This window comes from Hyla sarda, chromosome 7 (assembly GCF_029499605.1).
Source record: "Hyla sarda isolate aHylSar1 chromosome 7, aHylSar1.hap1, whole genome shotgun sequence".
Classification (NCBI taxonomy): domain Eukaryota; kingdom Metazoa; phylum Chordata; class Amphibia; order Anura; family Hylidae; genus Hyla; species Hyla sarda.
The window spans coordinates 21,929,476-21,956,208 of NC_079195.1; the positions used below are offsets into that span (position 1 = coordinate 21,929,476).

The following is a 26,733-nucleotide window of genomic DNA, read 5'->3' on the forward strand; positions in this document are numbered from 1 at the left end:
TACTGTATGACTGTATTAATTGGGAACTGTGTGACTGTAATATTTGTGCACTGTATGACTGGATTATTTGGTCACTGTATTGCTGTATTATTTGGGCACTGCATGATGGTATTATTTGAGCACTGTATGACTGTATTATTTGGTCACTGTATTGCTGTGTTATTTGGTCACTGTATTGCTGTGTTATTTGGGCACTGTATTGCTGTATTATTTGAACACTGTATGACGGTATTATTTTATCACTGTATTTCTGTATTATTTGGGCACTGTATGACGGTATTATATGGTCACTGTATTTCTGAATTATTTGGGCACTGTATGACTGTATTATTTGGTCACTGTATGACTGTATTATTTGGGCACTGTATAACTGCATTATTTGGGCACTGTATGACTGTATTATTTGGTCACTGTATGACTGTATTATTTGGGCACCGTATAACTGCATTATTTGGGCACTGTATGACGGTATTATTTTGTCACTGTATTGCTGTATTATTTGGGCACTGTATGACGGAATTATTTGGTCACAGTATTTCTGTATTATTTGGGCACTGCATGATGGTATTATCTGAGCACTGTATGACTGTATTATTTGGTCACTGTATTGCTGAATTATTTGGGCACTGTATGACTGTATTATTTGGTCACTGTATGACTGTATTATTTGGGCACTGTATAACTGTATTATTTGGGGACTGTATGACGGTGTTATTTAGGTACTATATGACTGTATTATTTGAGCACTGTATGACTGTATTATTTAAGTACTGTCTGACTATATCCTTTGAGCACTGTATGATGGTATAATTTAGGTACTGTATGACTGTATTATTGTGTTATTCGGACATCATACGATTGTATTATTTAGGTATTGTATGATTGTATTATTTAGATACTGCATGATTGTTTTATTATGATACTGTGTTATTGTATTATGTGGGCACTGTATGGTTGTATTATTGGGGAACTGTATGATTGTTTTATTAAGGTATTGTATTATTTGGGTACTATATGATATAATTTATTTGGTCACTGTATGATTGTATTAGTTGGTCACTTTATGTCCGTATAATTTGGTCACTGAAGGTCTGTATTATTTGGGAACTGCATGATTGAATTATTTGGCCACTGTATGACTGTATTATTTGGGAACTGTATGATTGAATTATTTGGGCATTGTATGATTGTGTTATTCAACATCATACAATTGTATTATTTAGGTATAGTATGGTTGTAGTATTTAGATACTGCGTGATTGTTTTATTAAGCGTTGAGGGCCAATATATTTGCACTTTGAATATTTATTGCAAATTTCGCATATTCGTGAATAAAGCACTATATATATATTCGCAATTACGAATATTTGTAATTTTTTTTCCCCACAGAACACATCACAGTGATCTCAGCCCTCCCTGCTTCCAGCTTGTATTTTCGAATATCATCACTAAAGAATATTAGGAGATAGGTAGATGGATAGATAGATAATATAGATAGATAATATAGATAGTTATCGCATACGCGAATGCGAAGATTACAGTGAATATATTGAATATGTGAATTTCGCGAATATAGGACGAATATTCGTCCATATATTCGCGAAATATCGCAAATTCGAATATGGCCTATACCGCTCATCACTATTTATTAAGATACTGTATTATTGTATTATTTGGGCACTATATGTATTATTTTGGCAATATATGGTTGTATTATTGGGGAATTGTGTGTCTGTATTATTTAGGTACTGTATGATTGTTTTTGTTAGGGTACTGTATAATTGTATTATTTGGGCACTATATGTTTTAATTGGTCACTGTATGACTGTATTATTTGGCAACTGTATGATTGTTTTATTTATGTACTTGTATGATTGTATTATTTAGGCCGTGTTTAATTGTATTATTTTGACACTATATGGTTGTATTATTTGGGCACTATATTATTGATTGTTTTATTTAGGTACTGTATCATTGTTTTATTAAGATACTATATCATTTTATTATTTCAGCACTGTAGGATTGTATTATTTGGTCACTGTATGGCTGTATTTTTTGGGAACTGTTTGATGGTATTATTGGGGCACTGTATCATTGTATTATTTAGTTAATATATCATTGCATCTTTGGATACTACATGGTATAATTGTATTATTTGAGCACTGCAGGATTGTTTCATTTAGCCATTGTATGATTTTATTATTTGTATGGTTGTATTATTTGGGCACTTCATGATCACATTATTTGGACACTATATATATAATTGCATTATTAATGCACTGTATGATTGTTTTATTTGGGCACTATATGATTTTATTATTTGGACACTGTATGATTGTTTTATTTGGGCACTATATAATTTTATTATGTGGACACTGTATGGTTGTTTTATTTGAGCACTGTATGGTTGCATTACTTGGGTATTATAGTTTTATTTTACATGGGGGCTGTGTTACTGTATTATTTGGACACTGCATGTTTCATTATTTGGGAACCACTGTATAATTTAAGGTACCAATAGAAGGTACTGCAAAAGGGCACCGAATATCTATAGTTGACTCTTTTTGTCATTTGTGTTTTTTGTGTGTTTTTCATTTAGTATATTGGATAAAAAAAAAAAAAAGTTTTGTTTTGAATATGTGCCAGTCTTTTAATAAAAGCAGCAATTGACCGCCATCCATGGAAGAAAAGAATTGTATGCTGCCTGTTTATTAAATGTTTTAGATGAGTGCACAACAGAGCATTATTGTGAAAATGTGCTGCTCCAGCATTTCACCAACAGGATAATAAATGTAATATTACAAAGACAAGATGTGTGTGTGTATGTGTGTTCATATGTGTGTATGTATGTGTGTGTATGTATGTATGTATATATGTATGTATATATGTATGTAGGTATGTGTGTTCATATGTGTGTATGTGTGTTTGTATGTATGTGTATGTATATATGTATGTAGGTATGTGTGTGTGTATGTATGTATGTGTATGTATGTATGTGTGTGTGTGTGTATATATGTATGTGTATGTATATATGTATGTATGTGTGTGTGTGTGTGTGTGTGTATGGGTATGTGTGTATGCATGTATGTATGTATGTATGTGTGCGTGTGTATGAATATGTGTGTTCATATGTGTGTATGTATGTATGTGTATGTATTTGTGTATGTGTGTATGTATGTGTGTGTATGTGTGTGTATGTATGTATGTGTGTGTATATATGTATGTATGTGTATATATGTATGTATGCATGTGTGTATGTATGTATGTGTGTGTATATATGTATGTATGTGTGTGTATATATGTATGTATGTGTGTGTGTATATATGTATGTGTGTTTGCATGTGTATATATGGATATATGTGTATATGTGGGTATTTGTGTATATGTGTTTGAGTGTGCATATGTGTGTATTTATGTCTGTGAGTGTGTTTGAGTGTGTGTTTGTGCATATGTGTGTATGTATGTGTGCGTGTGTATGTATGTATGTGTGTGTGTATGTATGTATGTATGTATGTGTGAGTGTGTGTGTATATATATATATATATATATATATATATATATATATATATGAGTGTGTGTGCGTTTGCATGTGTGTATGTGGGTATTTGTGTATATGTGTTTTAGTGTGCATATGTGTGTATTTATGTTTGGGTGTGTGTGTAGGCATCTGTGTGTATTTATGTTTGGGTGTGTGTGTATGCATATGTGTGTATGTATGTGTATGTGCATGTGTGTACAATTTATGCTTTTAAATCATTTAGATTATTGAAAGTTCCCATCTGATACACTAATGGCATATTCACATTACATGCCATAGATATGTGTCATATATGCCATAAATGTTTCATACTGTAGGTGTTAGTCTCATCCTCTGGGACCCGCACCCATCTTAAATTTGAGGGCACTCTGACCCCCGTCAACCCAGTGGTCACTGGAGGTGGTTGAGTAGCCAAAATCTCCCCCAGAGCTGGGACCCACATCTATCAAACACTTATGGCACATGTGCACCCTTATAAAGATCTCAGCTTGCTGTCAGTGAATATGCGGTCATTTTTAGAATTCTTGGTTACATTAATACTGTTTAGTTGGATTGTCTAGACTGGATGCAACTGCAACAAATTTCAGCAATAACTGGATTTCAGATTCCTAAACAAGAATGGAGCCATTTACTGACTGCAAACAGAGAACTTAACAATGGTGAGGAATTAAAGGGGTACTCCACCCCTAGACATCTTATCCCTTATCCAAATGAACGCCGAGTGCAGCAGGGAGATCGCGGGGGTCCCCAGTGGTGGGACCCCCATGATCTCCCTGGAACACCTGGCATTTGTTTAGAGCATTGGTGCAGCGCCGGTGGATCGTTTCGTCGCGGCTGCGCCCCACTCGTGATGTAACGGCCACGCCCCCTCAATGCAAGTCTATTGGAGAGCACTGTGGTCAGACAGAAAGGAAATTCAAAAAGAAAAGAATTTCCTGTGCAGCAGATAGCAGTTGGTAAGTACTGGAAGGATTAAGATTTTTAAATAGAAGTAATTTACCAATCTGTTTAACTTCCTGGCACCAGTTGATTTAAAAAAAAAACAAATTTCCATTGGAGTACCCCTTTAAATCTTGAAACGCTAGATAAATAAATGAAAGTCATTAATTCTGTAATTTCCGGTCTTTTCACTTAACCAATAAAACTGTAACTTAAATTCCAATTTACTCCGGTTAAAATACAACCAGAATGGAATATCATTTATAGCGTGCAGCTATTTATATATGAGGGTGATATCTCATTGGAGCCATAATTACGCATTACTCCCGGCGCTATTTATTCACGTTTAATATTTTAGTGACTGCGCAAAGCCACAAATTAGAATTTGATGTTCTCGTGCGGTAATTTCCTATAAGGACGGCCATTAGGACCTGACCACTCTATATCAGCCGCAAATTGCTCCGCCGGTTACCGAATATTATAGGAATCCTGGATTTTATGGATCGGATGCATAAATACGCGCAGGGTAATTAATGTGAGCGCCGTCACTTTAATGAAGTGATGTAATGATTGCAGCTGGGTCAGGTCTATTTATCCCCTCTCTGTTGTCTGCGCCGGCGAGGATCCTGTACAAACTGGGTTAAGCTAATTTAAGCAAATCTCATGCATAGTGTAAGTCGGGGATGTCCTAGATTATGGCTTATTTAGAGATACCCTGGATAAGTCTGAATTCTGTCAGAAAAAGGTGTAATTAAAGGGGTTCTCCGCCCACAGACATCTTATCCAAAAGATACGGGAATAAGATGTCTGATCGCGTGGGTCCCGCCGTCATCTCCCTGCAGCACCGTGGGGGAGATTTATCAATACCTGTGCAAAGGAAAAGTTGTCCAGTTGCCCATAGCAACCAATCAGATCGCTGCTTTCATTTTTAACAAGGCCTCTGCAAAATGAAAGAAGCGATCTGATTGGTTGCTATGGGCAACTGGGCAACTTTTTCTTTGCACAGGTTTCAATAAATCTCCCCCGTATGTTTAGAATGCTGGGTTTGGGTCCTTCCATAGACATAAATAGAGAGGGCGTGGTGTGACATCACGTCTCTGGCCGCCCGGACCCAGCGTTCCTAACATACTGTTTAGAATACCAGGTGCTGCATGGAGATCGCGGGGGGTCCCAGCAGCGGGATCCCCGCGATCAGACATCTTATCTCCTATCCTTTGGATAGGGGATAAGCTGTCTGTGGGCGGGGTACCCCTTTAAAGAGTACCTGTCATCAAACCATATTTTCTAAACTAACTCAGATTAAAGGGGTACTCTGGTGGAAATTATTATTATTTTTTTTTTAATCAACTGGTGCCAGAAAGTTAAACAGATTTGTAAATTACTTCTATTAAAAAATCTTAATCCTTCCAGTACTTATCAGGTGCTGTATACTACAGAGGAAATTCTTTACTTTTTGGAACACAGAGCTCTCTGCTGACATCATGACCACAGTGCTCTCTGCTGACACCTCTGTCCATTTTAGGAACTGTCCAGAGTAGGAGAAAATCCCCATAGCAAACATATGCTGTGCTGGACAGTTCCATAGACAGAGATGTCAGCAGAGAGCACTGTGGTCATGATGTCAGCAGAGAGCACTGTGTTCCAAAAAGAAATCAGTATTCAGCAGCTAATAAGTACTGGAAGGATTAAGATTTTTTTTATAGAAGTAATTTCCAAATCTGTTTAACTTTCTGGCACCAGTTGATTTAAAAAAAAAAAAAAAAAAGTTTTCCACCGGAGTACCCCTTTAGCCTCTTAAGGACGTAGGGCATACCTGTATGCCCTACGCCCGGTCACAGTGTTTAAAACGGGGTCATACCGTGACCTCGCATCACACCGGGTCGGTCCTGGCTGCTGGTCATAGCCGGGACCTTGGGCTAACAGCGTGTGGCATCGATCGTTCTGCTGCACGCTATTAACCCTTAAGATGCGGCGATCAAAGTTGACCGCCGCGTCTGAAAGTGAAAGTAAACGCTTCCCGGCAGCTCAGTTGGGCTGATCGGGACATCGCGATAAAATCGGTTAGCGGTTGTAACATGAGAATTTTTAACATATATATATATATATATATATATATATATATATATATATATATATATATATATATATATATTTTGTTTTTAATTTTTTTTTCCTGCATGTAGTTATGATTTTTTTCCGAAGTACGACAATATCCAACCTATATAAGTAGGGTATCATTTTAACCGTATGGACCTGCAGAATAAAGAAAAGGTTTTATTTTTACCGAAAAATGCACTGCGTAGAAACAGAAGCCCCCAAAATTACAAAATGAAATTATTTCTTCAATTTTGTCGCACAATTAATTTTTTTTCCGTTTCGCTGTGGATTTTTGGGTAACATGACTGATGTCACTGCAAAGTAGAATTGGTGGCGCAAAAAATAAGCCATCATATGGAATTTTATGTGCAAAATTGAAAGCGTTATGATTTTTAGAAGGTAAGGAGGAAAAAATAAAAATGCGAAAATGGAAAAACCCTACGTCGTTCAGGGGTTAAATTCCCTAACTACTCCTAACACACCTCCTGCCCTTATTTTTTATTTTTTTTTACAAGTTTTAAAAATCTCTGTATCATACCTTTCTACTGGCTCACATTGTGTGAGCTCCCGGCAGGAGAAAGTGGGCATTTCCCAGCAGGCGCAATGTCATTGAAGTCTGAGAGAGCTGTCCCCCGCCATGCCCCGCACGCGCCCCGCCATGCCCCGCACGTGCTTCCTGAGTTTGGTCTCCTGCCAGGCCGTTTTTTTAATCACATTAAAAACATATGAAGGTTGAGAATTTTAACATCAATTAAATGGCAAAGTGTCTTATAATTACATAAAGAACAATATATTAAAAGTTTAGTTTGGTGACAGGTACTCTTTAAAGGGGTACTCCGCTGCTCAGCATTTGGAACAAACTGTTCCGAACGCTGGAGCTGGCGCTGGGAGCTCGTGATGTCATAGCCCTCCCATGACGTCACACCCGCCCCCTCAATGCAATTCTATCGGAGGGGGCGTGACGGCCGTCACGCCCCCTCCCATAGACTTGCATTGAGGGGGTGGGGCGTGATGTCATGAGGGTGCGGGGCTATGACATCACGAGCTCCCGGCTCCAGCATTCGGAACAGTTTGTTCCAAACACTGAGCAGTGGAGTACCCCTTTAAGTATAATATAACATTACATTCACTCTACATCTGATGATCCTCTGGGGCGTGGTTTTGGACACCCTGCAGCCAATAAGATCATTGGACTGATAGTAGTGGGAGAGAAATATTTTGATCTTGTGGAAGGCAGTGACTTGTTCTCTCATGTGATGATCAGGAGAACCTGGGGCATATACAACCAGGTAGGGTTACATGGTTAAAATAGTCCCCATGTGTCCTATTCAACTGTATCCACGCCCCCAGGGGACATATACAGTTACAAACTCTCTTATACTGCAGGTCTGTGACCTACAAGATATCTGTAGTCTAAGCTGCTCTTCTCATAGTGAGAATGGGGTTACGTGAGTATTCATTTTAAGATTAATTTAATTTTGGTGAGTGTGAGGGGGTGCACTTTTACTGTGTGTAAAACACTAAGGTAAGTGGTTTAACCTTGTGTTGGGCACTTTAAGGGTAGAGTTACACATTTCGGGAAATATGCTGCATATTCTCCTATGAGCAGATACACAGGACTACCTTCGGCAGCCCTGTGTGCACAGTAGGGTTTGGAGGCTGACCTGCGGGTCACAGTCACGTGGGCACACTGGGCCAGTCTTTGAACCTCACTGCACACACAGGGCTGCCGTGGATAGCCTTGTGTGTCTACTCATAGAAGGATGCATGGTGTGAATACACTGAGTATATGCTATGTTTGTCCCTACCCTATAAGGGTTTTCTGATTTAAGAAAACTGTATTTAAATAAGACCATCTTCCCAAAATATATAAATTACTAATATAGTGTTACTACAAATTGTACTGGCTCCAGCATGTTTTTACATGATTTACCCAATACAGGGAGTTGTGTAGTCATCTAATTGTCAGTGTGGTGTTGTCTCAGCAGCTCCCTGACTCCTCACTTTCCCCTGATAGGCCAATGTGGTTTCCCGGTACCAGATTGCATGCGTTACCTTGTGGTGAGGTCCCCAAAGTCAGAGTCCCTTGGTACCGGTGGGGTCCTCATCAATAATAAGCCCCTTTTCACCCCTTTTATAGTTGAAATTATTCAAATTCAATGTGTAAATATGTAAATAAAGTGTACTTACCTTGTTGTAGTGTGGTAGGACCTGCGGGTCACGTGATGCATTCCAAAACTCTATGGTTTATGGTTCAAGGACCTTTGAAGGAAGTCAGGTGATCGCCCACCATGCATTGTAACGGTGAGTGACAGCTGACATGGACCAATCCAAAACAGCCCTGCCCCTGCCCATATAAGGGAGCGGCGGCCATTAATCTCGCTCTTGTTCCTGTGCTCCTGTGTTCATGGGCTGCTGATAGAGGAGGATCTGCACAGCTCTCATCAGCAGTGACTAGGCCCAAGCCTTGCGGCAACTGCCATCTTGCAAAACTGTGAGTTACCTCAATCCCTGTTAAGTCTGCAAGATAACCGGACCTAAACAGACCCCTAAATCCGGACGGATCTCGGCATCAATCCTAATTCTACTAGTCCTTTGGATAAGCTAATGGTCCGTGGCATCTGTCAATCACTGCCGTACTACGTAGAGACTGTATTGCTAAGACTGTTGCTGTTAATTGGATGTACCGCAAGTACCTCAGTAAAGTTTATACAAGTTCAAGTTCATCCCTATTGTGGACCTTCATTCATTTAATCACGCACCTATCATTTCTGGGAAGAGTGGCGATAGGCCGAAGATTTACCTCAGCGTATTAACCCGCACCCTGGCGTCACAAGTGACAGGGGTTAAGTTAACCCCTCATATAGCGAAGCAACACCCCAACTACACTACACCCCCAAGGCCGTACCACACCAAAATATCATCCTCTGCTGTCTCAGAAGGTGTGGCTGGCTGTTGTCTCTAGCCCCTCCCGATGAGGGATGTCATCACCTCTGACCAGCCTCTACAGCTACATCGCCATCTCCATGTCACATACACACATATATATATATATATATATATATAAATATATATATATATATATATATATATATATATATATACTGTATCTTTTTTTTTGTAAATTAAGGGAGAATGAGTTGTGGTTACAGTATGCTGCCATGTGGTGAACAATTCCACAAGCAGAGAAGCAGACAGGGAATGAATAGCCGGTGCTGCAACCTGTGTGAAATAAGATTTTCTGCAACAGCTCTGGATTGGGAACTAGCAGGGGTGCTGTGAAAGAGGAGTAGGTAGGACGGGAGAACTGTAATAAGGAGCTGAGGGAAGGCAATGCAGTCTGGGAATTGTAGAACTGGGCAACTGCTCAACCAGGAACTACAACCAGAAAGTACAGGTCTAAGACCCCCCCAAAACAAATGGGTTTTTGTTGATTTCGGAATTGGGGCAGACAGGTGCCTGATTTCAGAGGGGGGGAGGGCATGATCACTTTAAGAAGAGGAGACTACAAGCTTCCTCCCCGATAACTGGCAACCACCTCCCCTGCTCAGCCAGCACTAGTAAGAGCTCTAAGAATAGGGGAGGGGGGGGGGGGGGGAATACAATGTTTACAAAAAATATATAATAATGAATTTATTTTTAACCCCCTTAAGAAAACCCTCTGTATGCCCCCGGTGAGAACAGGGTTGTATGTGACAGGTGCAAGGTCATGATGATGTAAAGAATGGAGACTAGTGAGAAGTCACAGATTAAAGGAAATCTGTCATCAGTTTCCCCTGCACTTACCTGTTGGTACAGACAGGTAGTGCAGGTGACACTGATCACAACTCGAGATGGACAAATTTTTCAAAAATTCTGTTCGATCTGAATATCTTCACAATTTGCTATTAAAATGACTATTTCCGGGCTACAGAAAGCGTTTACACTTACTGCCCCCTATTAGTTTTAACCAGAAAAAAACGTAGAGCTGCGGAGTGCATATATTTTTCACTTGTTTTACAGTAATACACCCCAGTACGGTTGCAACAGAAAAAAAGAGTACTCTCTTTCTGAACTGTCCCTGACTGCACTATGGTTGCTTGCAGTCTTTGAATGGGGAGGGCTTCCTGTGCTGATCTCAATTGGCAGACTATGAAACGACTTCTAAACTCTCCCTGCCTGCCTGCCTGCAGTGATGCGGGCTTGAGGTCAATGGATTTCCCCTGTGCTGATCAGTAATTCTGATTAGTGACCACACAGTGTCTGTAGCCAGAACAAATGCGGGCTGGAGGTGAATGGATTCGCAGCTGGAAAGATCTGTATTGTCAGTAATGGTGATTAGTGTGCACACTGAGGGCTGTGACATCACAGGGCTGGCTGGCTCCTGATAGGCTGCATGCCGCCATGTAATTAAGGGTGATTCCGCCTAACCGCCTTCCCAGTTTTCCTTGCCCCATGTACTCACACGTGTAGCCACCATTTTAGCCCACCAGCCCGCACAAAATGTAGTGAATGAAGTGATTTGTTACCACAAAGCATGGGGAAATTCAGATTAATTCAGAATAAAACTTTTCAGGAAACTCGGAATGAATTTGACTTTGTCAGCTTCAATTTGCCCGTCTCTAATGACAACCAAACTTACCTGATCACGTTCCGTGCTCTGGTTCTCCTACTATCTTCCTCTGTATCTTCTATTCCAGGGCCAACTTGAAGCATGGGTGGAGCTACCTGATTTTACCTTGCAGCGGGACCCAGCAGAGAAGAAGCAGAGGTGACATCAGGAAGCGCCACCCATGATCCAAGTTGGCCCCAGATCAAAATATACAAAGGAAGATAACGGGAGAACTGGAGCACAGAACAGGATGAGGTATGTATTGTTGGCATCAGGGCCACCTGCACTGATGCCAACCATAGGAGCAGGTGAAATTGATGAACATTTTTTGTAGTGAAGTGATCAGAGTATTCTGCAGCACAGAGTATGTCCGGAGTGTATATTGAGCTTTTTATAAGGATAAAATAAACACCAAACCCACTTGGGGGTTCACATTCCCAGATGGGACTAAACCCAAACTACTAAGGATCACCCGATAGGTTGTTTATTGATTCACCCAATAGGAGAATCCTTAGTTGTTAGGATTTAGTCCCATGTGAGGGTGTAAGTCCTCAAGTAAGTTTGGTGTTTATTTATTTTTTAAACTTTATTTATTGTAAAATGAACAAATAAAAGAGTACAAAGCAGTGCACATCATTCAGGTATGAGAACAGTACCGCTGACAGGCAGGTCGGTCAGAAGCATATCTCATACACCAATATATATCAAAAATACCATAGCAATGTACTGTATACTTAACCTTCCCACTAGGGATGGGGACCCAAACAAACACATGCCAACTGGCGAATGGTCGACCAAAACAACACAAAACAGGATGAGGGGAGAAAACTATGCATCAGACAAAAAAAAAAAAGAAAAAAAGGAGGGCATCTAGAGCAAATAAAAAAAGGGAAGGGGGGAAAGGCAGAAAAAGGCTGAGGGGAAACAGAGCGTAAAGCATTACGTAGACTGGTAAATCTATAAATGGTGTAGTTGGTTGAAAGCGAGTGACACCAGGTGCCCACAACCTGTTGGAATTTCTTAGGAAACAGTGGTATTTACTAATTTCTTCTATTCTGAGAGTGTAGGGACTCTAAGGCCCATCCACTTCAGAGCAATGGACTTGCGGGCTAAGAATAATGTTTCCATCAGAAAAATCAACTCATGATGTGACCTTTGCTCCTTGCGAAAAATACCCAAGAGGCATCCCTTGGGTTCCAGCATTACTGGACGGCGCAAGAGGGAATTCAGGAACTGAACGACATCAGACCAAAAGGCCTGAAGGTAGGTACAATGCCACATTATGTGGATGAAATCAGAGCGGGGAGCTCGACATCTATGGCACTCCGTGGATGGGCACCGCCCATATCTGTGCAGTCATGTAGGTGTCAGAAATATATAGAGTTGAATGAGTCTATTGATGAATGAGTCTACTGGGGAGTGGGTTTGGTGTTTATTCGATTCACCCTCGGATCTATCCAGGGAAATTATTCATGGTTGGGCCAGGATTTGCCCACCAGCACAGAGTATTTCAGGTGGCAGGCAGTGACTTCCCCTCTCATCATTATATTAGTGAGGACAGGCAGGGTCACTGTCAAGATGCGAGAAGATATAACTCAAAGAAGAAACGTAAAGGATAATTGTAGATGGCGCCTTCAGGGCTAATCTTACAGAAACAATCACATCCTATCACAGGTGTAAACACCGACCGAAGTAATAGCTGCCATCACACCAATGAGTTTTTGATGCGAATGCCCCCCCCCCCCCCCCCCCCCAATCCATGTGGAGAATGAAATATTTTTTTTTAAGCAATGAATTCTGATCCAACCTTCATTGTTTTCTCCAACAAGAAGGAAAACATATTAGAAATATCAATTAATGTTACGGCACAAGGATACAGGACATGGAAGCGGTGCCGATTCCGGGGCACTCTGTGACAGTGCATCATTACATCCCGTCATAATGTAAAGAATTACGATCACACGCGTCTCGTGATAAATTTAGAACCGAAAAATAATGAATTTCTCAGATGAATCCAGCCTGAGGACAGACACAGGGAGGGAGAGGCGCTTGTGTTCTGCTGTCAAATGCTTCCTTTTCATTTTCGTCTTTTATTCATATTTTCTGAAATAACCGAGGGAGTGTTTTACAAGGGAATGTTCCAACCTCGGGAGATGTTTTACCACCAAATCTATTCTCATGGGGTAAGCAGACATTTTTATTAACTGTGACAATTGCTTATTTAAAGGGGAACTCGTAGATTTAGGCCCTAGTACACATTTGAGTATTTTTCTAAAGGGATAACAGGTAGACTCCAAAAAGGACTATATGTGCTTCACCAAATATTTGGCCTCATTCTCCCCCTCTACCCTTGGATACTGTCATCAAAAATAGCACATATAGATGTGGCACCCACAACTCACCATACCAGGTACGACAGCACCTTGCCCATTGGCTGTACAGTACACCCACCTCGGGTCTTTAGTGACCATGAATGGTGAGGCCGAGTGCAAGAGTATGTAGTCCGGTCCAGCCCACCGCTTGGGGGACACTTGTGACATGAGGACAGTGCACACACTTGTGACATGAGGTTAGTGTACTGTAATACTGGGTATCCACATGTACTGACAGTGTAAAAATACAATGTGTAATTTTTGTGTGTAAAATACAATAAAAGCATTCCACTATGTAGACCTCCTGTGTGTATGACACCCTATGAATGGTGCACACTTACCAAAGAGAGTTATGCAATCAGATAAATGCGCTTTCCCCTGTCCCTTCTGTTACAAACCATAGGCAATTGTATCTTCTAGCACCTTAGGGAATCAGTAGCACAACTCCCTGTGTACTTCCGCCCATCTATTGCATATAATACAATGTGTTTCCAGGTCAGTGCGACCTCTTCGTCAGGCATATTCCAGGCCCGGGCGACCTCTCCGTCAGGCATATGCGTGTCAAAGAGGTCAGACCAACCTGGAAACACTTTGTATTATATGCAATAAATGGACAAAAGTACACACGGAGTGTCTATTGGCTTCCATGGCCAAACAGTAATATACTACATTCTAATCTACCTTTCTGGTCCAGATGTCCCCTCTCCGCTATCCATAATCTCAGAATGTCTATCAGCTATATCTTCCTTCTTCTCCTCTAGCGTTCTAAAACTTAATATGAAGAAAATTTAATTAGTTGTCTTTCCTCCATCTCGCCCCATCACCCCACCCCATCTATCAATCACAGTCAATGTCCCCATCCCAGTCCCACAAGTCCGCTGCTTGGAGTCACCTGCGATTCCGCTCTGTCTTTCAAACCGCACATCCAGACTCTTACCCTCCTTCCACCTTCACCTCAAAAACATGACCTCTGTGCTGAGTTTTGTTTTATTATTTTGACATTGCTATCACCGGCAGTTATCCAGTATAGGGACCATCGTCCAGTTTGGGATCTGTCCAGATTGTCAAGTAGGCAGGGACAGAGGCTGGGGGCAAGCTCAGGACTGTATATATCCCTACCCAAAGTGAGGGGGATTTGGAAGAAATGTATGATGAACTATTGTCTTGAATCAACAACACTTAAAACACTACCTGGTCCACCAAAATATAATGATGTAGAGGATATGATTTATTTCCCAGGGATCTGACAATTCAAAGTGACCTGTTAATTTCCGAGGCTCCGAAGAGGTTGGGAACTGGAGGCTCTTTTGGGATGATTACCACAGTATAGGGACCGTCGCCCAGTTGAGGATCTGTCCAGATTATGAAGTAGGCAGGGAAAGAGGCTGGGTGGGAAACTCAGAACTGTATATATCCCTGCCCAAAGTGACAATAGTCAATCAGAGGGATTTAGATTTGGAGGAAACGTATAATGGACTATTGCCTTGAGCCAACAGCACCATAAGCACTACCTGGACCACCAAAATATAATGATGTGGGGGATATGATTTATTTCCCAGGGACCTGACAATCAAAAGTGACCTGTTGATTTGGCTCCGAAGAGGTTGGGGTCTGGAGGCTCTTTTGGGATGTTTATCACACTATTTATGTAAATATTTATAAAAGGAATTGCTTTTCACTCCCACAAACGCATTAGAAATAAACCTCGGGGGCTGCTCACTGTTTGTTGATTCCCATTTTCCTATCAAGCCTCTGTGGTGGCCAACAATTAAATTTTACAGCGTTTGTCAATCAAGTAAGGTCCATTGGCTTTATAGAGGCTGGAGATCATTTCTTCCCTGTGTGCTCTCACAATACAGACGTTTCCTATTTTCAGCCCCATAAACCAGTTGAAATCCACAGCTTGGCTCATTTTCAGCATTCAGAGAGCCAGGAAGGTCAACCCCCCTCAGAACCGTGTTTAATATCGCCCGTACGCGGGTCACCTGTCATAGGAGCCGATATTAACGGCCATCATAATGGGACATGTCAGAGGAATCAGCTCCTCAAGACGATAGAATCAGGATTTTAGGAGGGAGAGGAGATGACATTTCTCAGAAACCCTCTTTATGTCGAATTCTATTTTCCAGCACTTGCAGCGAGGACGGTCGTTCCTCTGTCATTTTATGCAACATTGGCATCTAAAAATATTTCTGCAATGTGCCTGTGAAATCGAGTCAACAGGGAAAATCTGAGTTAATATCTAAAAAGTCTTGTCGCTTCAACTTCACTCCTCTGATTCTCTGGAGATACATCGAACTGTATGAGCTGAATATTTCCTTCATAGTTTCCTTCCTCTACTGTATAACTGGGATACATTTACCTTGCAATGTCCTTCCATCGCAATCATTGTTGGGCTCGGAGTAGCAGGGTTGGTCATAGTGCAAGGCGATGCATTCACCCGGATTCAATATTAACCCCTTGAGGACGCAGAGATTTCTTATTTTTGCGTTTTCACTTTTTCCTCCTCATGATGCTTTAAAGGGGTACTTCGGCCCCAAGACATCTTATCCCCTATCTAAAGGATAGGGGATAAGATGTCTGATCGTGGGGATCCTGCCGCTGGGACCCCCCGCAACCTAGCATGCAGCACACACCTGTAAGCACTGCTGGAAGCGCTGGAGGCTCTCAGTGTTATGCCTCCCGACCACGGGGATGGTGTATCGTGATGTCACGCCCCGCCCCATCAATGCAAGTCTATGGGAGGGGGCGTGACAGCCATCACGCCCCCTCCCATAGACTTGCATTGAGGGGGTGGGGCATGACATCACGATACTCCATCCCCATGGTCGGACGGCATAACACTGAGAGCCTCCAGCGCGTCCAGGTGGGTGCTGCATGCTAGATTGTGGGGGTCCCCAGCGGCAGGATCCCCACGATCAGACATCTTATCCCCTATCCTTTGGATAGGGGATAAGATGTCTTGGGGCAGGAGTACCCCTTTAAATTTTCCCCACTAGGCCCATATGAGGGATTGTTTTATGCGGGACCAATTTTACTTTGTAATGACATCACTCATTTTGCCACAAAATCTACGGCAAAGCCGAAAAAAGTTTTAGGACAAAATTGAAAAATAAAAGCAATTATGCATAAGTTTATGTTTCTACGCAGTGCACTTTTTCAGTAAAAATTATGCTATCTTTATTCTGTAGGTCCATATGATGCCATATCAAGTTTATATAGGTTCTGTTTTATATTACTGCTTTTAAAAAATCTTAACTTTTTGTAAGAAAATTAGATCCCTTTAACGCTTTTATTTTTCCATACACTAGGCTGTATGAGGGCTCATTTCTTTATGTGGTGACCTGTAATTTTCGTTCGTACCATTTTTGTTTTGAAGGGACATTTTGCACATTTATTAATTTTTTTTCTTATTTGTATACCATACATTTATGCCCTGTGTCGATAAGGGGTTAAAAGAGTTTCTCTATGAATGATAATCTTTACCTATCAGCTAGATAGGCAAAGTGTGTCTAATTGATAGGAGTCCAACAGGGACCCTCAATGATCACCAGAAAGGGGATCCTGTGTACCCCTAGTTGAATGTAATGTGGTTAGGGCAGATGTTATTACCCTAGGGGCAGATGGCATTAACCACTTGTGTGATGCCAGGGCGTGGTTTAACCTCTACACCACCTGAAGGTATACCGCTGGATCCTGGGCTAGACACGGGTCAAATAATGACTCTGACACAAGTTACGGAACAACGGCAGCTTCACTGAGTCAGACAGGTGTAACAGTCTTAACAGCTTAGCCAGGCTCAAGGAGGTGACCAGTGACTTCAGAGACCTCAGGGCTCATTGGGACTTGTAGTGGATTTGGACAATTAGATGCAGGACCACGCTGACTTGACACAGATTAATCTTAACTGACTTGACTGGGACTGACTAGACAGACTTCACCCCATTTGTAGCTTACCAGGTATTGACGTTCATCTATGGGGTAGCAGACTTGTGGATTTGTGGCTGCGTGGTAGGCTTTAGTCCTCCTCAGGACACCAGACACTCTCTCCGGACTTGACCTCACTGCAACTCAGCTAAGCAGGAAAAGAGAGTGAGCTATAAACCACCCAGGGTTTATACGGGGGAGACTCTGGAGGGGTCCCATAGGTCACCCTGTAAGTCACATGGTCACTGGTACCTTCCTTGGTTACAAAGCATAGCAACATTATTTAAAGGCATATAACAATATATGCACATCACAATACATAATATAGGCACTGCTTTAACTAATTAGGGCACATAGGTGAAGGAGGGGGGGGGGGGGGGGGTCACGTGTCACTGAATGGAGTCTGCCTGACAGGACAGCAAGGGTACAAGGGTGCAACTCCTGTACTGGGCCACCACAGTATCAGTGATCAGATATGCAAGCTGCTGCTCAATTCAACTCTATGGACCTGATGAAGATACCTGAGTACCTCCCTTTGCCATCTCTAGCAGACTTATCCATCTGAACGGTGCAGCATTGTGGTCAGTCATACTGTATAATACATGGCAGTGGTGGCTGTTGCATAGGATTGAGATCATTACTGCTGGACTTTGCATGCACTTGATAGGATGGCACACGGTTAGGGTCTTTCAACCCTTATCCCCCCAAACCCACAGGCCCAATACCTGCTTTTCTATATTGGAGCAGATAAACGGTGAAGGCTTCTATGGAGTTGGCGGCAGGATAAAATCCAGTTGATGGATCTAAGGCAGACGCAGCAGGAATAGTGATAAGGATTTAATAGACCAAGATGCAATGCCTGAGGAAGGAGGGCAAGCGCAGTGAAACGCGTTGCATCTTTGTCTGTTAAATCCTTGTGACGTCATGAGCCTCCACCCCCCATCGCCAGTCATCCAGCACGGAATGAAGTTCGCTCCATGCACCAGCTGTCTGGGGTGCTGCAGCCGAGATCGCGGGGGTCCCCAGCGGCGGGACCCCTGCAATCAGACATCTTATCCCCTATCCTTTGGATAGGGGATAAGATGTCTAGGGGGCGGAATGTCTAGGGGCGGAATACCCCTTTAAGGCCTTGAGGACTGGGTTAGGGACTACTGGGCTATGGGGGCAATTTATTTTAGAAATCAGTGGTTGTCTAGTTCAGAAGCTCCCCCAATGCCGTCTTCTCACAGATCAGATCATTCTCGTTGGATTTCCTCTTTAACCAGCCTGGAGGATTTAAGCAATCTTTACAACTTGTCTCCAGGGAGTAATAAGTAAGAAAAAATATGGAATTCTGCATTGTCCTTTTTGTTCACCGGGTGACAGTCGGTCCCAGACGTTGTCCCAGCAGAACTTGCAAATTGCATAAACTGTATTTCATGATGGAAAAGGGAAGAGTTTGTGCTGATTTACCAGATAAACTGCAGAATCTGTGGAGTTGAGTGAGAGGGTATTCTGGGAATGTATTAGCAGGTGGGGACGTGCCTGTGTAAATATAATGTGCCAAGTACAGACACATGGTAGACAGCAGGAAGGTTGATGAGATGCAGAGATTACTTCATCATTACTCTGGGCCCGGCTCCTCTCATCTTGGTTTTCTGTTAAAAATCTGGTCACACGGCATGTGTCTGCAGTCGCTCGGTGTAAACCAGCAATCCTTGTATATGTGGGGCTGATCTCATGTACGTGCAGGGGAAGAAGTAGAGGAGCAATGGTCATAAAAAATAAATAGATCCCAAATACAGTTATAGTGCCTACAGGGGTACAGTAACTGGGTCATGTGATCCCCAGTCTGACAGAAATACACAGTGGTGCTCATTTACTTATGTCCAACCGACTCTTTTTCTCGGTTACTGCGCCTAAATTTTGGTCGCAATGTCTGTGCGACTAATTTTGCGACCAAATTTTAGTCACACAACCGACATTTTAGAAAACAGTTTGCCTCACCCAATAACCGACAGCCAAGAGGCCGAGTGAAATTCCAAAAATTGAGGGATTTGTAACAAGGGACTGTTTACCATTGTGTTTTGTGTGAAAGTAACTTGGTTTATAACCAGAAAACATTTTGTACAGTTAAACACTTTTATGAATAAAGTATTTAATGTTTTCATGATAATTATAATTTTTTTTTTTACATTATAACACCTGAATAATCTTAATTAATGAAACTGTTTATAAACAGTTTAAAATTTAAATGAAAGGCGGGGTAGCGCAAGGTCTCTAACATCCACCAGCTCCAGGATGTCATCATGGAGGAGGGAAGAGGACTCCAGTGACAACATGTGAAGATCTGGTGGACTCCATGTGTGATGGCACACTAGTGCTTCTGTCTGGGGTACAACATTGTGGCTCTGGGTGGTAAGATGTATCACTGCGTAACGCCAGGGCACAGTTAACCTACATGGTCTGAGGTTAGGACATCTACTGGGCCAGGCGTGGGATAAAAAATACACTGATTCCAGATTACGGATAACTGTCTTTACTGAGACAGGAGTAGATGTTACAATCCTCACAGCGCAAATTAGAGTAGAGGAGATGCAGAGTAAACATTGGAAGCCATGTAGACTTGCTGTAATTCCACTCACTTGACTTTACTTGTTGCACGCTTAGGAATTTAGTCTTAATCCTGAGGCCTCCCATACTGGCTAGGGTTCTGATAGTGTCCAATTAATGCTACACCACCAGCGTATGAACTAGCACTGTGTGGCTCTTCAACTCACCGGCTCTGGTGCTCACAGTTAGGAATTTCCGACTCCTTCTGGGCGGGGAACACTTGCCATGGTCGCTTGCTTGAAGATTTTCTTTAGGCTTCCTTTGAATCACCTCACACTCCTGCTGTCTCTTCTCCACACTGCAGCTCACATTGAGCTCTGCACTCCAGCTTTCTAAAAAACAGAATAATTCCTCCCCCCTACACTATATATGGCCTAGCAAGGCGGACTCCCATTGGGCAATCAAGGTCACATCGGTCACTCTGCATCATGCCTCCTAATAGATATTCCTGTACATTTCTTAAAGATACAGTGCAAAACAATGTAAATTAATAGGCAAAATCTAAAAAACTTGACAAAAATAGTTAGAAAATTCACTTTATTATAAATCACATAGAAACCCTATTACACAAATGTCCAAAAATATAAAATCTACAGGTAATGTCCTACTGAGAAAACATCATTCTCCTGATATAGACACCCATTAAGTCCCAAGATCACAGAATAACAAACAGGTGCAGGAAATCCACATACAGTAAGGCATACATGTAATCAATGCACACAAAAGCATAGATAGGGGGTAGACATAAATTGGAGGTACAATTAGCACTTCACATAGAAGCACATTGAATTGTTGAACAGATTGCTTGTAGTTCCTTGATCCTGTAAAGAATAAAGGAGAGACAACACATATCGCAGAGAAACAAATATCAATAACATGAATATGACAATGCAACTCACTTAAGCAACATAAAATATTAATAACAAAAGCAAAGCACAATAAGAAACGACAAGACAGGCACATGCACTAACATAGGAAAAAAGTACAGTAGACAAATATACATGTGTCCATAAGTCACTAGATAGTCACAAAGTCACAAAATACCAGATGAGAGGAAAATATATATATGGATACCATTATCACCATCATACATGATAATAAAAATAATGAAGGATTACCTTATAAGGGCAATAGGAGGAATTAAGATATTTAAAGGGGTACTCTGGCGCTAAGATAAGGGGGATAAGATGCCTGATCGCGGGGGACCCCTGTGATCTTGCACACAACAACCCGTTACAATCAGTCCCCGGAGCATGTTCGCTCTGGGACTGGTGACTGGCGATCATGAGGCCGGATCATTGTGAAGTCATGGCCCGTCCCTCATTATGTCCCCCCTCAATGCAATCCTATGGGAGGGGGAGTGACAGCTGCCACATCCCCTCCCATAGGCTTGCATTGAGGGGGCGGAGCGTGACATCACACGGGGGCGGGCCGTGATGTCACAATGCTCCGGCCCAGTGATTGCAAGTCATCAGACCCGGAGCGGACATGCTCTGGGGACTGATTGTAACGGGGTGTTGCGTGCAAGATCACGGGGGTCCCCAATGGCAGGACCCCCGCGATCAGGCATCTTATCCCCTATCCTTTGGATAGGGGATAAGATGTCTTACCGCCGAAGTACCCCTTTAAAGTTGATGATAGAGGAGAGACCCCTACAGGTCCATCACAAATACGAGGGAGTCAGATAATCTGTGTTGTATACTTATTCTGCAATTCAAATCACATGTAGAATACTCAGAGCATTATAGAGATTTCAGTACTCCTCAGCTATATGTGGAGTCTTTGTACTCAAACATTAGACATGAAGATGGCATCAGAGCAGTTACAGAGATTCTTAACACACAAGGTAACCGTAACAGGATGCATGACTCCTTGATATTGGACCTCCTTGGTTTCATATTACGACATAACTATTTTCTTTTTGATGGAAAGTACTACAAACAGATCTCAGGGATGGCTATGGGTGTACGATGTGCCCCCTCCTACGCCAACCTCTTTTTGGGGTGGTGGGAGGGGGCACACGTGTACCTATCTCCGCTTTTTGCAAAAATCGTCCACGGTTGGTATTGATTTATAGACAATATTTTCTTTGTTTGGACAGGTTCATGGGCACAATGTCAAGAATTTATTGAACAACTGAATGATAACAACTTGCAGATTCGTTTGACATCGCAAATTTCGGATGTAATGGTGGATTTTTTAGATCTAAAGTTAATTCGGAATGGGAATCAAATCACAACCTCTCTGCATCGTAAAGAGACAGCAACAAATAATGTGTTACATTTTGGAAGTTTTCATCCAGGACATACCCGTAGAGGGATACCCACAGGTCAATTTTTAAGGTTGAGATGTAATTGTTCGCAAATGGAGGATTTTAAAAAACATGCAAGGGATCTAACTGAGCGCCTAAGAGTGAGAGGCTATCCTAGAAAGGTTATTTCAAAAGCTTTCCAAAAAGCGTTACATTCTGAGAGAAATGATTTGCTGAAACCGAGAATACGATTGGAGGATACATCTTTACGTCTTATCACACCGTACAATAACCGGTGGAATCAGATACGACAATTGTTATATCAACATTGGACTATTTTGAAATCTGATTTGAAGTTAAACTCCCTAATACCATCTACTCCATTGTTGACGGCAAAACGGTCTCGGAACCTAAAGGATATCTTGACACAGAGCCTCTTCACTAGACCGAGAGGAAAGAGGAACAAAAGGCAGGAATATATTGGTTCATTCCCATGTGGTGAGTGCTCTATATGCCAATATATGGAACCTACACGGGATTTTGTGGATTCAAGAGAGGGCACTCGACTACATCTTAAACAATATATTAATTGTAAATCTAGGAATGTTGTTTACGCCATCTTATGCCCTTGTAATCAGGTCTATGTGGGCCAGACGACACAGGAATTGAGGAAACAAATCCAGAAAAACTTTTCTACGATCTCCTTAGCTGACAGAGATTTTAGAAGTGAAAGGACTCTGACATCGGTGGCAGCCCATTATAGGAGATATCATGCAGGTAAGATCAAGGGCACGAGGGTAGTGGGTTTGAAAAAAATCACATGTGGGGTACGTGGGGGTGACAATACGGCCCAATTACTTAGGCAGGAGGCCAGATGGATTTTCCAATTGGATACAGTGGCACCACGGGGCCTAAATGAGGAACTAACGTTCACAGGCTTTCTTGGCACTTAATAAACAAATGTAGGACACAAACCGCCCCTTCTTTCTTGCCTCCCACCCTCCCTTAATTTTCTTTTTCTTATTCTTCTCCTCCCCTTCCCCCCCCCCTTTTTTTTTCTCTACACTATAGACATTGGTATGGTTCATTATCGGTATTTCATATGGTCACATCACATAGTAGAATCAGGTCACTCTTTCACATATTTATTCACCCTTCACATATATAACACACATTATTCTTATTATACAACACTTACACGCTCCATACACTTCATTTTTGTCACAGTTTTGGCGTTTGTTTTTCGTTTTTCATATCTTCACATTTTTGCACTTCATTCACTACATAAACACTCATTGGTCCCACACACATGGTTTCTGATTATTCGGCACAGAAAATTTTATTAGTTTATTTATTTTTATTTTTTTTAAATAAATGTTATTGGGATACACCTGAGCTTTATCTAGCAGCCCTTGTGCTAAGAATATGTATTGGTTGATTTATAATAATTATTTACATTGATTTTCTCATTTTTTGTATACTTACATAGTTTCTGACCGTAATTGGACCATTGAGGGATTATTTGTCAAGTTACTACTATACAAGGGGGATATTTCAACATCGTTAAAATTATGATTGAAACTGCAATACAAAAAAAAGGATTCAAGAAATTTTCTGATTCAAGTGGAATTTACTTACCTTGGTTACCTTGGTTAATTTTTTTTTTTATTATTATTATTATTTTTTTTTTATATATATATATTTTCTTTGCACAAATGTAAAGAATATGTCCAAGAGACATATTCTAGAAGATGCATCTTCATTGTGTATTATTGTTATATTTTCTTTTTGTATATGCAGTTTAGTTTATGGGGGCTTTATATACATACATTTTGCCCTAAAAGTGTGCCTTGAGTGGATATGATTATGCCCTAGGTTTGCCTTGATTGGACCTGACTATAAAGGATTTGGCCCCATTTCCGTCTTGACTAGTTCTGACGCTGATGCCTCATTTCCGGGTTAAATACACAAACAGTATTTTGTCCCACGTCCGTTTTTTCCTAAGTTTTATCTTAGAATTTTGCCCCACTTCCGGATAGGCGTATATCAATAGCCTCTCTTCCTTTGGGTTCCGGGCTGGGCTCGGTCACGTGACGGGTGGGCGGGGCTTGGCTCCGATCCCGTGGTGTGTTCCCGACTTCGCTTTGTTTCGCATTGCGATCAGAGCCTCACTCTGAATCTGCGATGCGTGCAGGGCATCGTTGTGGGATGCGCTGCGGGCGGCGCCTCGCCCCGGACGCTTGTGCGTTCCGAGCCTCGCTTTCGGTCTCACAATGGAGAGGGAGACATACCAAGCATCGTTTTCATATATACTATTCAATGATTACAATGAGCCAAGCCTCATTTCCAGTTGCAGATTTTAGCTCCCGGACATGACTATTTGAGCGTATCAAGCCTCGTTTTCAGTGTTTAACTCATTTCCGGCTACACATAGAAGGTTAATGAACGCCGGCCTACATGTGGTCCACAGGTATCACTACAGGTGATGAGTACCCCATTACTCCTGAGGAAGCCTCCGTAGCTGGAGGCGGAACGCGTGGGGTCAGCTTCTCCCTGCCTTTGATGTTTAGAGTCCCGGTAGCAGCATTACAGCACTGAGTCTGACAGCCATCCCTCACTAATTCTTGGACTGGACGGACACATTGCACTTTATCAGGTTGTAGTCATGCACCTTACATTTCATTGATAGGTTTATTGTAGGCACTGTGACACTTTGATTTCATTTGTGGATGAGCTGTGAGGTGACTTCACAATCTTTGTCAGCTGTTGTTATTGATTGTTATACATTGTATATCTAAATATTCTGTTTATTGCTGCATAGATTGTTTTTGGGATCGATTGTGCCGGGACTGATTTGCATCTTAGGGTCATTTGTACCCACTGCAGGGTGGGCGTAGCAGGATTATATTCCTCCGCTCTGGATCTTGTTTTTAATGGTTTTTAATTGTGTGTACTTATCCCTCTGCTTTATGATCAATAAAGATTTATATTTTGGAACATATTGAATATTTGTGGTGTGCAATTGATATATGGTTGCTAGCTTTCTTTTCTTCCTTGCTTGTTAAACAAGGTTAGGACTGTATGATACATTTAATAATATTGTAAGTTCCGCAATCTTATTTTCTGTCCGCCAACACAAAATACTCTAATAGTGCCCCTCCCGAGACTCGACTCTGGATCCGCCCCTGCTCATCCCCTTGTACCGTGCCTGCCTCAGCTGTCAGGGAGGTTGAGTCGTTACCAGGGGAAACGACCTGGGGGTTACCTGCCGCTGCAAATCCATCCTGCTTTGCGGCGGGCTCTGGTGAAGACCAGTAACCCCTTAGACTCCGTTCCCCTGGTACGGCCCACGTCGTCACCTCCCTGACACAGGGGATCCACTACCCCCGCTTACCCTGCACTCCGGTCCGGATCCTGACAACATGTATATTTGTCTACTGTACTTTTGTCCTATGTTAGTGCATGTGCCTGTTTTGTCGTTTCTTATTGTGCTTTGCGTTTGTTATAAATATTTTATGTTGCTTAAGTGAGTTGCATTGTCATATTCATGTTGTTGATATTTGTATCTCTGCGATATGTGTTGTCTCTCCTTTATTCGTTACAGGATCAAGGAACTACAAGCAATCTGTTCAACAATTCAATGTGCTTCTATGTGAAGTGCTAATTGTACCTCCAATTTATGTCTACCCCCTATCTATGCTTTTGTATGCATTGATTACATGTATGCCTTACTGTTTGTGGATTTCCCGCACCTGTTTGTTATTCTGTGATCCCCTGATGAGCCGATGCATTGCATCAGATACACGGAGAGACGCGTTGGGAATTAATGAGTGTCTATATAAGAAGAACGATGTTTACTCAGTAGGATATCATTACCTGTAGATTTTATATTTTTGGACATTTGTGTAATAGGGTTTCTATGTGGTTTATTATAAAGTGCATTTTCTAGCTAATTTTTGGGAATAGTTTTTTGGTTTAGGATAGCTACTTGACACTGAAGGGTAATTTTTTTCAGTGATAGTGTAATAGGCAAAATCACAATGAATATAATAGCATCATCTGAACAGCAAGGCCTATCACAGGCATCTAAAGCAATGTTTACCTGACAGGATGCCCTCCGGTACTGGGACACCACACAAGTCCACGATGCTTAACCCCTTCACGACGAGCGACGTACATGTACGGCGCCGCAAAGTGTCACTTGGCGTGCAGCGACGTACATGTACGTCGCGGGGTTCCGGGAGCGCCGCGTCACCGGTAGCGGTGATCGGGCCGGGATGACTGCTGTTTTCTAACAGCAGGCATTCCGGCACATCGCCGAGGGGGGTCCTAAGACCCCCCCATGACCGCGATGTGCGCAAATCGCAGGTCAATTCAGACCTGCGATCTGCGCGATTCCGGGTCATACAGGTCACTGGTGACTCGGT

At 42.0% G+C, this 26,733-nt stretch overlaps 1 protein-coding gene across 1 annotated transcript; it reads left to right on the plus strand.

Moving 5' to 3' along the window:
* The first annotated feature begins 22,241 nt into the window (after positions 1–22,241).
* LOC130282273 (uncharacterized) lies at positions 22,242–23,945 on the plus strand. The gene is made up of 3 exons (XM_056530323.1): positions 22,242–22,804; positions 22,945–23,083; positions 23,796–23,945. The coding sequence occupies exons 1-2, from the start codon at positions 22,243–22,245 to the stop codon at positions 23,016–23,018; spliced, it is 636 nt and encodes a 211-aa protein (XP_056386298.1). The 5' UTR covers position 22,242; the 3' UTR covers positions 23,019–23,083; positions 23,796–23,945.
* Positions 23,946–26,733: the final 2,788 nt, after the last annotated feature.

Excerpts from the sequence above, each read along its gene's own strand:
- LOC130282273 (XM_056530323.1), top strand. The coding sequence starts at position 22,243 with ATGGTGGATTTTTTAGATCTAAAGTTAATTCGGAATGGGAATCAAATC. Across the intron at positions 22,805-22,944 it reads TATTGGTTCATTCCCATGTG|GTCTATGTGGGCCAGACGAC; the intron begins GTGAGTGCTCTA and ends CCTTGTAATCAG.